Here is a 16,129-nt window from a genome sequence, read left to right on the forward strand (position 1 = left end):
ACAGTAATGGCTGCCAAATGAATACAAACGTTCCTCAGACTTATTCATAAGCATTTACAGTATACTGCAACATGCCCTTTTATTTCATTACTGTGGATTGAATCAATGGATCGGTTTTTAGATTTATTTTTGTGCTCTGCTTAACATTCTTTGTTTGTTCTCGAAGAAGGGGGACACAGTATCTCCAGTGGAGACCTTGGTGACGCCAATAATATGAGGGTCAGTTAAAGTCCTGCCATGTTTTAGTTCCATGAGGTCTGCATCTTCTTCCATTTGGTATCTAAACCACATTTGGTGGGTCAAAGCACATCACAGCTCACGTAATAGAACGAAAATGAAAACTATGTACAAACAAATGACCAATGCAATAAAAGCATAGCATTCACCAACTGATACAAAATGCATGTTTTATTACGATAAAAAATACAGAATAAGCAAATTATTTTGTGAAAAGAGACAGGGCTGTTACATTTTAACATACTGCATTTGTCAGGGGTACCTTGTATTCTTCATAATCTTTCTCATCCAATAGATGCTCTTTCTCCAGTTCTGCAAGCTGTTCTGGTGTCGGTTCTGAAGGCAATGGGTCAACTGGTTCTCCTTCATAGAGTGTATACCCGGTGAAAAACAGTTCCTTCCACTCACGCATTAACTTGGTAGGAATCATTCTGGGGAAGAATCAAGATTATACTTTTATGGAACATCTATATAAAGAGGTGGACAGAGCAAAAGCTTGTGGTTGCTATGCATTCCCTGATCTGTCTAGTCTATACCGTATTATTCCATGTAAAAGTCTTCTGGAGCAGTACATTAGTGGCTTGTATGGGCTACTCTACAGGAATACTGATTCCTGAGTCAAATACCTACTTATCTAGTAGCAGCATCTTGGATCAGTACACATTAGTGATTCCTTTTACTGACTAGCACATTCAGAAAGTAAAATATTGATACTTAGGACCTCACAGGTCTTCAGTCTGACTTTAGATGAAATGGTTAACAGATCATTCCACCAAATTTGCACTTTATTAATACCAGCGATAATCAACATTCTTGATGGGTCTATGCATCCTCCACTCGGCATTGTGTTTTAAATGTAGGATCTCTGATTGGGATTCCAACACCCTGCATCAGTTTGTCTCTTAATCCGAGTTACTTTTCCATATTCATCGCTTCCAAATCTCACTGGTATACTGATATTAGCATCAATATTTGTATTGTACCACGGTAAAACTAATCTGATAAACATAAACACAAAATCTTATTGGCAATGGCTTTGATATTTAAAAATCAATCATTATCCCCAATAAACGAAGAATCTGTATCATAGCGCTATATGGGACTGAAAAAAAGAAAACTGGAGAATGATACTTACAAGACATAAGGGGCCAGCATGGATACAGCTAAACACTAAAGCATCTAACCAAATCCTTGGACTCATCCAGATTCTGGAGTTTGCAGATAAGTTTTTAGTTTTAACACCCTAAATCCATTAAGCAGGGATGACAACAGCACAAGATTGTGCTGCATGATGAATCGCTCTATAAATAAGCTGATGTTTGAGAAAACCTAGCATGTTGCACTGAAGACAAACCATTAATTGCTTATTAGTTAAGGTTTAATCACCGTATCTATGGCAACAACCAATCAGTGTCTGCTTTTTGCGTCACATAAACGTTCCTGCAAACCATATTAATGAGGCAAACATGATAAAACATGATTTTTACATGATTAAAGAAGTATTTTTGGGAAGAGTGCAGACACACAGCAGTGGTGTGAATAATGTTTCTAATGCTGCATTTAGTTGCCATAGTGTTAAAGTCTGCAGAGTAAGTGGGACAATAACTATACATTATGCGTTACGTAGGGCCAACCAAGGTCCCTGGGAATGAGGTCTTCATAACGCACATTGAAGAAACTCTAGTGAATAGACCCCATGTCGGTTATACGATAACTTGTAACAAAGGTTAACTTCAGCAACGCAGACATATTCATGATTTGCAGATCGTGACCTAATTACAAAGGAAAGTACCTGTTTGTCAGCTCTCTGTATTCCCCTGTTTTAGTGACCAGATCTACAATCTGGCTCATTATCTCTTGGCAGATTAAATAGTGCTTCTTATACCGAGCCTCTGCACGCTCTGCGGCGATCAGCTCGTGGATCTCTTGCACTTTACGTATCTCATCTTCACGGTCGAGCTTTGCCTGCTTTTCAATGGCCTGTTGATAAAAGAAATGTGTTAGAGAACAAGCAGTTATAGAAAAGGTATGGGCAGGTGGCTTCAGGAGGGGTGGTCCTCCTGGACACTTCATCTGTCCATGAAGGGAGCCTTATCAAGGGGTTTTGGGGGTATTTGGGATTTTATGAATGTCTTGCGGCTATGCCAGTCCTGTTCAAATGCTTCAGATACGACTATTCTTGTGATAATGATGCTCTCTTTGGGAACATCACAACTTCCATGACAAAGGTTGGTAGCTACAGAAAAATAGGTTTTAAGAACTATTGCGCATGCGTCCTCTTTGATGAGTTTAGGGTAAAACAACATAATTAACCAGGTAATTAAAGAAATCACTATAATTACTATGTACCGCTTCTCTGTCGAGTGCTTCTCGGAACTCTCTCTCACGCCGCTCTTCGTACTGCTTCTCCCGGAAAATTCTGTTCTGCTTCAAAATGTCCTTCTCGTGTCGAACGTGCATGAGTTGGACTGCGATTCTTCGTTCTTGCTGAGATTGTCTCATTAAGCGATTGATAAGTTGCTCCTCCCGGAACGCCTCCTGAAAAAGGAAAAACTCTGTACTTTATATAGCTGTAAATCAAAATAAATGCGGTGACCAATTTAATCAGAAAACTCATATTTAACAACAGAACCTTCAGCAAATTTATGCCCTTCTCTGCACCCAATACTTGTTTTGTCTTGCAGTGAAAAGTCTTAGACTTATTAGACCTGGGAACCTCAAGGACACACATGTCTGCGCCCCAAAATAAATGGGGAGCAACGTGACGTCCCACACTATCCACATTAGAGGTCAAGGTGGGTTTCTCCTTGATCATTTGATGAGGTGACAAAGACGCAATCATCCAATTTTAGAAGCCATGTTATAAAATACAAGTTGCATTTGCTGTACCAGCTTCCCTGGCCTTAAGATGATCACTGAAGCACTGATGTCCTGCTATTTCACGCTAAAAACTTCTCTTTTAATCGGAGGGGGCTTTAAAATGAAGCCATGTTAAAATAAAATCTTAATTTTAACCATATTCCTTTAAAATGATACATAAATATATTTCTGCATTAACACAAGCCCTAGATGTAAATAGTGGTCATTGTGCGATATCTTGAAGGTCATATAGTAGGTATCACACATTGTGCTCCTTTAGAATGGTGCCATAGGAATCAAATCAGTTCCAGAATGCGGTACTTATTTAATAGCAAATAAGACCTAGCACTGATTATGTGATTCGGAGGCTTAGATGCAAGGTAAAGAAGTTTTATTTTACTGAGAAGGCTGGCCTCCCAGCAGAAGTGGCAGATGTGAGGGAATTTAAACATACATGGGACAGGCATATGGTTATCCTGAAACTAAGATAAGACTGAGGTCTGAGTCTCTTCATGGGAAGACGAGATGCGCTGTGTGGTTGTTTGTTGTCAAGTGTGAACAAAAGCCGCAATACAGCAATAAACATTGGGTTTTGGGTTGAATTTTGGGAGTTTTGGGCTGTATTTGCGAATCATAATGAAGAATATTGACGTGTTTTGAATAGACTTGTTTAAAACAGGTCACCCTGGGATGGTTAGGGCTAGAATTTTGGGTCTTATGTATATTTAAGTTTTCAGTTGTAGTGCAATCAGTATTGTCATTCACAAGACTGTCCTTTATTCCTTAATATACACAGACATCTAGTGGCAGATCACTATATCTACAACTTCTAGAGCCCAAGACGTTCACATGTTCCGCATATCCCCCTACTGTATTGTCGGTATTCTGTATCCCCCTTAACTTCTACACCTAAATCACAATAAGGGTACACTCAAAATAGCTGCCTTTCCAAATGAATAGTGGGATTCATCATAATCACTGTATCCTAAGCACTTTAGTTCTTATGGGTCTTAGACTGTACACACATGCATACCATATTTTACATAATTAAATAAACAAAATATTTAATATGGTAATGTGAGCTACACGTCAGACCAAATTATGAACTCATAGATTTAATATTCAAAGTAAATCCGAGGAAAAGTTATATTGAATATTCTTCTTACCTCCTGCGCGCCATGAGCGGTGAGCTGTTCCATCAGGATTCGGCGGCGTCTTTTTTCTCGTTGATCGCGTGCTACGGTGTCTTCTTCCAGGCGTTTCTGGATTCTCTTGACATAATCATCACTTGTATCCGGTTTTAGCAAAGCAGTCCCAATGCTACCAGTTGATTGTAGTCTTTGTAAAGTCGGGCTCCTAGAGTAAAGACGGTTCCACCAATGCCGTTATTATTATTGCTATTATTATTAATCTACTCTATGAAGTGAGTTTGTATAGTGAAATCTGGTATACATATTTTATACCCGTTAAATGGCTGCTCTTCCAGATATTTCATTATTAAAAAATGAAATTTTAGCTTAATCTTTTGGGGTACGTGAAAAAGGAAGATTGGTTACTTGCCACCTCCTTGTTTAATTGGGGGTTCTGGGGAACCCTTTATCATTTTTAAAATATATTTATTTTTATTAACTTTTTTATTTTTAGTTTGAAGTGGAGTCAAGGCAGGATTATACATCGTTGTCAAAAATTTCATAACTGGAGCAGATAACAAGAAGCGATCATTTTAGGAGTATTATGAATAGAAACATCTCATCAACTAATCTAACTTTAAAATATGAACAGAGAAAATCTAAATAATTTATTGTGGTGCACACCAGAAGGACATTTCATCCGAAAGACAAAATGAATGGCAGACCGGTGTGTAAAAATACATTACCTAGAACTCGGAGACACGCTGTTGGACAAGCCGTCCCTTTTCACCGTCTTTTCGAATTTCGCCAACTCTCTATAAACATCCTACAAGCATAAAAACGAGCGATTTATTATGAAGTCATGTATTTATGCAGACATGCCTGGTTTTAAAATTGTAAAAGAAAGTGTGAGACTGTGTTTTCGTTGTCCTCGCACATGGTGATACGGTTATTTATGATAATCATAATAATTAATCATTTATGACATTTGCAGTTCCGAGACTGAAACAGACCTGTGCCTCTTTCTTCTTCTTGAGCATCTTCTGTGCTTCTATCGCTTTCACCGAGCGATTTTGAGGCGGTTTTGGAATCTGTACAATGGCAGCCTGAATTCGTGCCATTATTTCATTTTGTCTCCTTCTTGCCCTGCGAAGCTGTTGGAAATCACATTACCGTCACAAACATGAACCAACTCAAATTTTTTAATTACAAAAAGAATTCTTTAAAAGCAGAAGATCTACTCGCTTTACACAGCTTGAATGTAACTCGGTTCTATGAAAGCTTTGTGAGAGTTTGTTGAATTTAAAGCAGACTGAACTATATAGCTGGACTTGCTGCAGATCTATAAAATGTAGCTGGTGAGATTCTGATTCTTCCACGGTTAAGATGAATAGATTTCACGGAATGTGTCCTTATTTCAACGTATATGCTTGGTAGGTTGTAGCCTGAAATAATTATGTTCTCTCTAGGGTATGAAGACTAACTGTGACCTTGTTGAATAAATAACAGTGGGGAATGATGTACATTTAGGGCTAGTGTTCAACCAAAAAGTCATAGAAGGTTACCATGCAAAACACATTTGAGATGCTCTACAAGAACGGACAGCCGCCTCATAGCCTGTCCTACTGTACGTCGCCGTTTCGGAGCATATCTGGTTTTAGCTTTCTTGTACCATTACAGAGAAAAAAAATCTCCGTCCTCCATGCTGTCTTGCATCTGGAGTGATACCAACCGGACCCCACTGACAAGGGCCATGAAGGAGGAAAAATACATCTGTGGTTGTTGGTTTTTTTGCCTCACATTTCGGGTTCAGGACTGAATTTGTGGACGGGATCAGACTGATATGTTGATTGAGATAGACAGATAAAACCTGAGATGCTCCAAGTAAGGAAAGACAGGGTATCAAGCAGCTGTCCATTCTTGGCAGGCGTCTCAAACTTGTATTGTATGCCATAGAAGGTTGTTGAGGCTGAGCTACACTAGAACAACTTTATAAAAGGTATTGTAAAGAGCACATTAAAAATGATCAAATACACAAACTGTTTTCAATTTACTGGAACTGCCTTTTGCTTATGCACACTTTTTTAAAAAAAATTCTGAAATTAAAGACCTTTTTAAGGCTGCTAGAACAAAAATTACCTTCCACTAAAGCGTGGTAGGGCATCGGAGGGGAAAAGGAAAATTCATCCTACGACGAGTAGTTAAGATGGTTTATCTATTTTTGGACGCTGTGGACTTGTAATGCACATTTATACAATCTTTGTTTAAAAAAATCCCCAAAATCCCCCAAATTAAAGACCATATCAAAGCATTTTACCTTTTCTATGTCCTGCAGCCTCAGCTCTTCCTGTATCTTCTGAATCTTCTGCAGTTCCTCACTTTGTATTTGAGCTATTTTTTCATTCATCTCTTTGCTTTTTAAATTAAACTGCTCGGTGACTTGCTGCAAGCTTATATCAGACTGGCGGGGCACAATGGATTTTAGACGCTAACAAGAAGAAAATCAGCAGTTATCATTTATTTAAAAAAAACTATAAAGAATTAAAAACTAGCATACATATTATATTATTTCAATGTTTCAACTCATCCCAAAACTTCGGCTAAACAAGTAGCTGGAAGTTTTCTAATTTTCTGTAGGGAGCCATGATACATGCATACCACAGTACATGACTAGAGGAATATATTTACTATATATTGTAAATATATTATGTATATATTTACTATAGCATCCTACCTCTCTATACATTTCAGAGCCCATGCTTTGCAGTTTCGCAGGAGCCGCCGGCCTCATCGTCTCCATGGCGACTCCCGTCAGCCCGGTCTTCTTCTTCTTCTGCAGGGCAATGTACATTTGGTACAGGAGTCGCGTGGCTGCTCCGTGATGTTCTGACATAATACTCTGAGCCACGTTCTGGTCGAAAGGGACACCCAGAAGTTGGAGTGTGGGCTCAATGCGAGTAAAGTTGTTTAGTTTGGAGATGGCGGCTCTGGGGGGAAAAAAATTTTTCTTTCAAGCTATATATTACATGACTTTTTGTATTCAAATAATGCCTTGTTCCTGTGGATAATATAGAAGCATATAGCATGAAGACAGATATGTTGAAAATCAGCCAACCTCGCTGGTAGAGTTTGTCTGGTGTCTGAGTTTCCGCTGAATAGAAGTGTCGTGACGTATCATGTATTCACTCATGAGGGACAGAAACTACGGCCGCCATTGGGGGTGAGAGAACAGTTGTATAGGGCTCATATTTTTGGCCCCCCCTAGTATACTTCCCCCTATAGCACTACCTTGAATACTGATGCATTGTTTTAAAGGTAGGAACTATTTAAAGTAAAATAAAAGGCCAAGGCGAGCTCTTCTGCAACATGTGGTGGGATAAGGGGTAAGGGGGCTTTTTTTAACATGGACAGCAGCGAAGGGTTAGGGTCTCTGGGCCTACGTAAATACTGGAACCAAACCTTTCTAATTTCAGCCCTGTTGGAAACTGCCTGTTTCTGCCCACTTTTGAACTCATCAATAAAGGAAGAGCTCTACACTCTAGTCTGTCTAAACTCACACAAGTGAAATATCAGAAATGATGTGCTTTGCTTCAGTATGATATTTATATTATTACCATACCTGGGACCTCTCCGGGTCAAGACCCGAATCCTCTTGACACGCCCAGCTCCCCGCCCATTTGTCATTTACATGCAGGAAAGCCCCCAACATCAGAGGGAACTTCCCCGATGTCAGTGGGACCGCCCACCAATATCAGCGGGACCACCCACTAACATCAGGGGATGTTATTACTGTTAATTCTATCGGTAATCTATATGAAAAGACATATACTATATAATGTACTATAATGTCATGTGATGTACTATAGGGTAAAAAATGTCCTAAACCTGCCCGGACAAATGGAAAGAGCTCCTGGCTCGGTATATCTCTTTTGAGGCCCACCTGTTTTGTGAAAACTGATCAAAGTCATTTTGCAGCTGGTACTTATGTAGGACTTCTCCGATGAGATACCCCGTGGCAAATTCCTTCGCAAAACACTTCGGGTCTGAAAACGAAATAGGATTAGAGAGACAGCAACAGCGTAACTGGCCTTATGGTATAAAACGGGGGAGGAAATATGTAAATATTAAGTAAATAAGGTAACTGGGAAGCAGGGTGACCACACTGGATATAAACACACATTTAAATCTTGAGTATAATACGAACACAGGTATACAAAGCAAGTTACGTATAGCACTAAAGTTGCTGAAAACTTTCCATACAGCCGTGTGTTTCCACGGTTATTACCGTATTTGCTCGATTATAAGACGACCCTGATTATAAGACGGCCCCCCAAAATCTGAATATTAACTTAGGAAAAAAAGAAAAAGCCTGAATATAAGACGACCCTAAAGGAAAAAAGTTTTACCAGTAAATGTTAATTCATGTAAACTATTTTTTTTAATAAAAGCTATGATTGAGAAAAATATTTTTTTTTTGTTTTTATTTCTTGTATTTTCCAACCTGTCCCCCAGTTACGCACATCTGCCCCCAGGCTTGCCACACCAATATGGCACTGTGGCCCATGATATGCCTTTTAACCCTCTATATGCCACTGTGCCCCATGGTATGCCTTTTGACCCCCTATGTGCCACTCTGCCTCCAGAAATGCCTTATACCCCTATATCCCATTCTGGCATTTAGGGGGTTAAAATGCATATTATGGGGCAGAGTGGCATATAGGGAGGTATAAGGCATTCCAGGAGGCAGAGTGGCATTAAGGGAGTTAAAAGGCATTATATAGAGCACTCTGCCTCCAGAAATGCCTTATACCCCTATATGCCACTCTGGCATTTAGGGGGTTAAAAGGCATATTATGGGGCAGAGTGGCATATAGGGAGGTATAAGGCATTTCAGGAGGCAGAGTGCACTATTAAATGCCCCCTTAACGCCACTCTGCCTCCTGAAATGCCTTATACCTCCCTATATGCCACTCTGCCCCATAATATGCCTTTTAACCCCCTAAGTGCCAGAGTGGCATATAGGGGTGTAAGGCATTCCAGAAATGCCCTACACACACACACACACACACACACACACTTACTTACCGGTGCTTCCAATTTCCTGCTGTATTGCCGGGGCAGCGGGTTGACGTCTCATTCCGCGGCAGCCGGAAGGAGGTGGAGTTGGCAGCGGGGGTTTGTATGCGTCCGTCGCAAATACCTTCCCCGGCTGTCAGAGATCAGGAACTCTTGAACTCTGATCTCTGACAGTCGGGGAAGGTATTTGCGACGGACGCATACAAACCCCCGCTGCCAACTTCACCTCCGGAAGCACCGGTAAGTGTGTGTGTGTGTGTGGGGGGGGGGGCGACGACAGGAGGATCCAGGTCCCCTGCAGCGGTGCGGGGGATCTGGATCTTAGTCTCCTAATCAGACCTCTATTTGAGGTCTGATTAGAAGACGACCCCGATTATAAGACGAGGGGTATTTTTCAGAGCATTTGCTCTGAAAAAAACCTTGTCTTATAATCGAGCAAATACGGTATTATTATTATATTCCCGCCGCATGTCTGTTGTACCTGATCAAACAGTATACATCTAACATAATTCTGGGCACCCTTCCTTAAAAAGGACATTATGGAACTAAAAAAGGTGCAAACGGGGGCTACAAATCAATAAGGAGATTGAAGTTATAAAGAGAGAGTTTAAAAAGTTGTATTTATATATACAATAGAAATGTATAATATAGGGGATATTATAACATTGTATGAATATATGCAGGGCCAATATGAAGAGTCTTCGGTGATCTGTTAATTAACAATCTTGACATATTTAAATGATTGGGGAAAATCTGTATAAAAAACTCATGTATATTACGGTATATTAAAAGTTAATTATCTGGTAAACGAGGCACTACTTCCAGGAGCATGTTTTATTTGTACAAAAACGTGTAAAGTGGATCAGTGGTCGCAATCTGGGTTGATGCTTTGGGTACTGTAACATATTTTTGGTTAAATACATACGTGTCAAAGAGGGCCGGTCAGAATAGACTTTAATGAAATGAAAATCCAGATTATATTTTTATATTTTGAAAGTATATCCAATTACCATTATCTATTGAATCTTAAATTAAATTTATTTTTTTTAATTAAAAAATACTCTTTTGGTTAACAAGTAAAAACAAACAGAATAATACATATATTAAAAATAATATTAAATAACAAAATTTATAAATGGTCCCTGCATACTGGTTTAACTATCCTATAATCTCCTCTTTGGATAATTATTATTATTGATTGTTTATTGTTTTATATAGTGCCATCAAATTCCGTAGCGCTGTACAATGGGTAGACAGGACATAACAAGTAGTATATAACATAACAAATGGACTTACAGAGACAACAGGTGAGGAGGGCGCTGCTGAAACGAGCTGACTGGTAAAGTATAAATAAAATGTATTCTCAGTATTATTATATGCCAGTTTTTATATGGGCAATATTTTCCCCACCGAAGGATGGAGATCCAGCGCTAAAAATCACAGTGATCGCTGCACCATTATGGCGTATATTCAATGCAAGGCTTTGGAGCTGAATACTATAGGGACAGAATTGTTTGTCTTCCCTTGTAACTCCCCTTAGCTCCAGTTTGCTTGTTAGAGATGGGACTTCTTTTGGAAATAAGCCAGTTCTCTGCAAAAACAATTATTTGTGTGTGTGTGAACTTCTGATGAACACTGATTGTAAAGAGTTTATGTAACAGAAACAATATAAATGTGCACTCAAAATAAGTATTTTTTGATGTATTAAACCTTCCTTAGAACTAAAACTGACTTTTAGCTGAGTGTCTATATACCGGTATATATATATATATATATATATATATATATATATATATATATATATATATATATATATGATAAAAACATATATGGCGCATGTGGTACATGTTTAATAATTATATATTTCCCTAAGATTTAAAGAAAAATATAGAGAAGAAACAAGGTGTTGATGGCCATGCAACGTAATGGAAATACCCAAGGTAAGAACAAACCATGGAATGCATCACCAGAAAACCCTTCGTGTTGAAGGGCTGGCAACAAAGTGATCCCCATGGATGGAACCTGGACAACCCAAAGCCACTTCATGATGTTATCTACTTCTCATGAAGAGTACAGCACAGATCTCCTTTCCTCACTCTACATAGTCTTCTGCTATAGTGAACTCCAACAATGGCTTCTCACGAACATGAGTTCAGTCGCACTTCAAATTGGAGCTGGACAACAGGTTCTGTCTAAGCTCAAACCCTAAATATTTCAGTATGAAAGGTACGCTCCAGCCATCCTCTGCACTTTCCTGCACACTGTAGCTGAGTGTTACGTTATATTTTATCTTGTTTTGCATAGAAATGCATCAAGGGATTCGTACTGATGTTGTCTATAAATCTGCTCTGTTTGCCTCTCTCTCTCTCTCATTGGTCTTGCTGGAGAATGTGAATGTAAAGATACTTATCACCAGCCGGTTCTAGCGCTCGCTCACGTGAGAGTTCCAGGGTGTCTAATGAGACCTCCGCACACATACCCTGAAGACATTCCCATTGATTTCAATGGGAGATCTTCACTGCCGATGATTGGCGTATTTTAGGATGTGGATGGGTGGTATGGGATGGGTGGTATGCCTCAGATCAGGAGCTGCAGCGCCTTCAGCAGTAGTAGTTCGTAGTATTCCTTGGTGAGGCTGTTTGGGGCAGTAGATCACGTTAAGCCTAAGAATACTTCAGCGTTCATTCAACTTCTACAAGAACTCACAGATCTGTAGTCGGCTCCTTCTATAACTGAAAACCACTTATAACCAAGACAGTTATAATCGTTCGCGTTTAGCCTGACTTGGACTAACCTACCATGTCTCATAAGAGGGACTCTTTAGTAGGGACCTCCTCCATTTGAGACCCAGAACCCCAACATCCCTCTTTCCTCCCCTGGGCATAGAATGTCTGCTGTGTATGCCTTTGTTCTACAGCCTTAAAAGTCACAATAATTTAAAATGGTTGAAATAAAATTATTGTCTTCTGCTTTAAAAAATAGGTATTAGATCACGTTCACATTCTTATTTCAAAAGTCTAAATAAAGCCTCATCCGTCGCCACACCACTAATTACCCCCCAAATAAACGTCCTCCCATTATTTTTAGCTATCAACTGTTGATACAAAAAATAGGAGCTCACAATGCTCCTTTTTCCATAATTCTAATATATCTATTTACATACAGTCTGTGTGTAATTATTTGTTGACTGCTAGAGCTGAAAGGCCCGTCACCTCATTACATGCTTCCAGTCGGGTCCCTCTGGGATATCATGGAGAAGTTCTGTACCTGAGGAACTTCTGTACATTCTGTGCCCGACTTACGCACACAGGGCATCTGTGAAATGCTCAGAGGAGTAAGAGTATGGAAACTGAGCTGATTCGGCGAGGTAAAAGGTCTGTAACTAAAGCAATAGCACAAATCATCTGTTCCTCTGCGCTTACATCAAAAAAGATCTGAAATAACAAATCGCCGTCTCTATTCCTTTTACATGCACAGAAATCGATATTTATAACAACAACACAAAGCCAGTTGGAGGAAAGGTTACAAAATAGAAGTCTGCGGTGTTGATTTGGGGCCAAATTTAATACATTTATTCAATTTTAACCATTTCATGACCTGGGGTTTTTTTTACACCCTATTGACCTTTTTAACCATTTTTACTATATGTGTTCAATCATCATTCCCTTTTATATGTTTGGTGCACCTACACAATCACCGCACCTACACTGATCCCCCATTCTTGATGACACTACATGCAATCAGCAGAATAGGGGGCATCACAGACCCAGCGGGCCCTGGACAGACCATTATGGGTCTCTACATCGCTCAGGGCCAGACTGGCGATGTCGTGGTGGCCCTGGCACTTTAGGTCCAGCGACCACCTTAGGAAGTAAGTGCTAATCTTTATGCTCACATATTGTACGGCCGGTCATATCAGGTGAGTGTATGTTGCTGTCGGCCACCTGCCCACCAAGCACTTGCCCTGTGCACCAGGTGGCCAGTCCAGGCCTGACATCTCTCGTTAGTGGAGACATTGAGTTTAAAAGTTGCCCTCATAGAAGCTAAGATCAGTGGCAGCCTGTGGCAAAGTTAATATTAACCTTAAAACCTTAACGGCCATGAAGTTGGGAAGAACTTTTATCTTTTGGTCAAAATACAGTGCTAAAGCCTTGTGTTTATTCAAAGTACCGTATTTGCTGGATTATAAAACCACCCCGATTATAAGACGACCCCCCCCAAAAAAATTTGAATATTAATTTAGGAAAAAAATAGCCTGAATATAAGACTACTCTATAGGAAAAAAAGTTTTTACTAGTAAATATTAATTCATGTAAACAATTTTTTCATATTTAATAAAAACTATGAATGAGAAGAATGCATTCCTTGTTTTTTCTTTCCTTTTATTTGCCAACATACCCCCCAGTTATGTACATCTGCTCCCCGGCTTGCCAGTCTGCACCCCAGAGATCCCACTCTGCCCCCACCCCCGATTTACCAATGCATCCCCAGACCTGCCTCCTTGCTCCAGACTCCCTGGTGTCTAGTAGGGGCAACCGGTGGACGTCACTTCCGCCAGGACTTCTCTGACGGAGCGCCGGAAGGTCATGTCACGCCGGTGCACGGCATAGCGCAGACGTCCACCGGCTGTCAGAGAGGAGGATCCTGGTATCCTGAAGCTCTGCGGGGGATCTGGATCATAGTCTTATAGTCAGGCCTCAATTTGAGGTCGGATTATAAAACAACCTCAAATGTATACATTTTATGACTTATTTAATGTTTATTTTTATCTGTAAAAGCAATCACACTTATGTATTTCTTGTATACAGCAGTAAAATGTAGAATTTATGCAGAAAATATTTTTGCAAGTAATGGCACATATGATACAAATTCACTATTATTTGTAGCATGAAATACACATTACTTTGTGTTAAAAAAAATCTGTGCAGCCCAAAGGAAACAAATTGTTAAGAGCTGGGTTTATATTTTTTAATATTATGTAGGGTCTCGTTGACATAAATGCCCTCACTGAATAATTATTTACCCAAACTCTTGATCTCGATATAAAGAACCGCCCGATACCATTAAACTTCCACTCCAGCAAACCGGGCAGACTAGACGGGCAGAATGCTCCTGATCTGTCTGTCATGTGTGACGCAAGAACCAGATCCGTGTGTCATGTCTGGGTGCACAATGCCAATCATGCCATACTATTTTAATTACTTGGGCCCATATGGGAGGCAATGTAAACACAGATCTCAATGTAGTTAATGTTGCAGCTGTTATTGAATCCACTGGGAGCTGCCATTCATGTGAGGTGCGACAGCATCAGGTAGTGTAACTATTCGACATGATCTCTTGGCAGCGCCGTCTGGCTATAATGTATAGCGTGTACGTATATCCACGCTGAGCTGAGTCTGTAACCCCTATGTTTAAATGTATGGTGAGGATAAATACGGTAATAAGGGCACTCTTACTAAAAAAAAACTTCAAGCTGTTCTGAGTGAGTGCAGGATTTATGAGATCATAAGCATAAGCATGAAGCCGGACATGTACAAAGTATAAGAAAGCCAATAAACAAATAAATATAAACCAAAAAGTGTGGAAAATAATATAAAATAAAAATGGTTTCCTAACCCACTAAACTAGATAGAAAGAGAAAGAAAACAAGAAAGTAAAGGAAATAAAGAATGAAAGAAAGAAAAGTGAGAAAAAGAAAAGAGGAAGGAAGGAATGAAAGAGAGAGGGAGAGGAGAAAAGAAAGAAAGATAAGAGAAAGAAAAGGAAAAGGCAAGAAAGACAAAAAAGAAAGAAACAGAAGCTGTAACTCCCCGCACTATAACTCCCAGCATTCTGCCTGCCTATGATGGGAGTTACAGCACAGACACTGGAGGGCCGTATGGTTTACAACACTTAAATGTCCCTCAATGTCACATTTATGGTAAATACATAACCAGTAATATATGCTTTGCATGTGGAAGCTGATGGCTGGCTGTTTAACCCTTTACATGCCAGATGCAGCCGTGTATTTTAGGTAAGCGGCGTTGCCCTCGCTCCTGCCCGGCTTGTTCTCGACTCACCCACACGCTTGGAGAGTCCCAGCTCCTCGTTGAGCCACTGGCAGATGATCTCCGACATGGTCCTGTGTATTACCGATCTCGGCTCTCCGGTAACATAACACTGAGTAGCGGCCCAGGGCTGCCCGCAGCCAGCAGCAGTCAGGCCGCGTCTCGTAACTAGGGGCAACGTGTTGTTAGGATACGGTTGCTAAGGCCGCGCATATGCTTTGCAAAAGGGCCTGTGAGACAGATTGGCTGAGCAGAATGCAGTGGACTGGAGCGCCATCTAGCGACGGTGACCAGAGAGCAAGTCATCCAAAGTGCGGGGTACTGGTTGGATGAATAGAACATTGTGCGCTGGAGCGCCACCTGCTGTCTGATACGAGTCAGGAAACCCTTTTCTTCTGCTAAAGATTTTAATTCTCTTGTTTAAAGGACGACTCGGCATTAAAACCCAAACAGTTTAAAATTTGGATTAATCATTTTATTTAGAATGTTAACACAGAATGGGGAATGGAACCTCCAAAGCTCTTGCTACAAATGGTCTACCATACTTTGGCTTAGATGTGTGAATCAAACCATCGGAAGCAATAGCAAAGGAAGAATTAAACTACAGATCCCTACAGACACCTATTTGGGGACTGTCCAACTAAATAAAGATGGCGGGGTACATTAGGAACCTTGATCTTTTCATTTACAAGCCAAACACGGTTTATCCCAGAATCAATATTTCTATATATATTCCCATCATCTAATTTATCACATACTAGTGATATGTGAGAATAATTA

The 16,129-nt window shown here is 40.1% G+C and overlaps 1 protein-coding gene across 1 annotated transcript in view; it reads right to left on the reverse strand.

Moving 5' to 3' along the window:
* Positions 1–15,483, reverse strand: part of SPEF2 (sperm flagellar 2) — a 46,643-nt gene extending 31,160 nt beyond the window's left edge. The window contains exons 1-10 of the mRNA XM_053448129.1: positions 15,362–15,483; positions 8,167–8,269; positions 6,961–7,213; positions 6,544–6,714; positions 5,240–5,380; positions 4,973–5,052; positions 4,263–4,452; positions 2,587–2,775; positions 2,030–2,217; positions 500–668 (exon numbers count right to left, since the gene is read on the reverse strand). Of these exons, the coding sequence (XP_053304104.1) occupies positions 500–668; positions 2,030–2,217; positions 2,587–2,775; positions 4,263–4,452; positions 4,973–5,052; positions 5,240–5,380; positions 6,544–6,714; positions 6,961–7,213; positions 8,167–8,269; positions 15,362–15,419 (1,542 nt within the window). The 5' untranslated portion in view covers positions 15,420–15,483. The remainder of the gene's footprint in view (positions 1–499; positions 669–2,029; positions 2,218–2,586; positions 2,776–4,262; positions 4,453–4,972; positions 5,053–5,239; positions 5,381–6,543; positions 6,715–6,960; positions 7,214–8,166; positions 8,270–15,361) is intronic.
* Between the last annotated feature and the right edge of the window lie 646 nt (positions 15,484–16,129).

This window comes from Spea bombifrons, chromosome 1, assembly GCF_027358695.1.
Source record: "Spea bombifrons isolate aSpeBom1 chromosome 1, aSpeBom1.2.pri, whole genome shotgun sequence".
NCBI classification, from domain to species: domain Eukaryota; kingdom Metazoa; phylum Chordata; class Amphibia; order Anura; family Pelobatidae; genus Spea; species Spea bombifrons.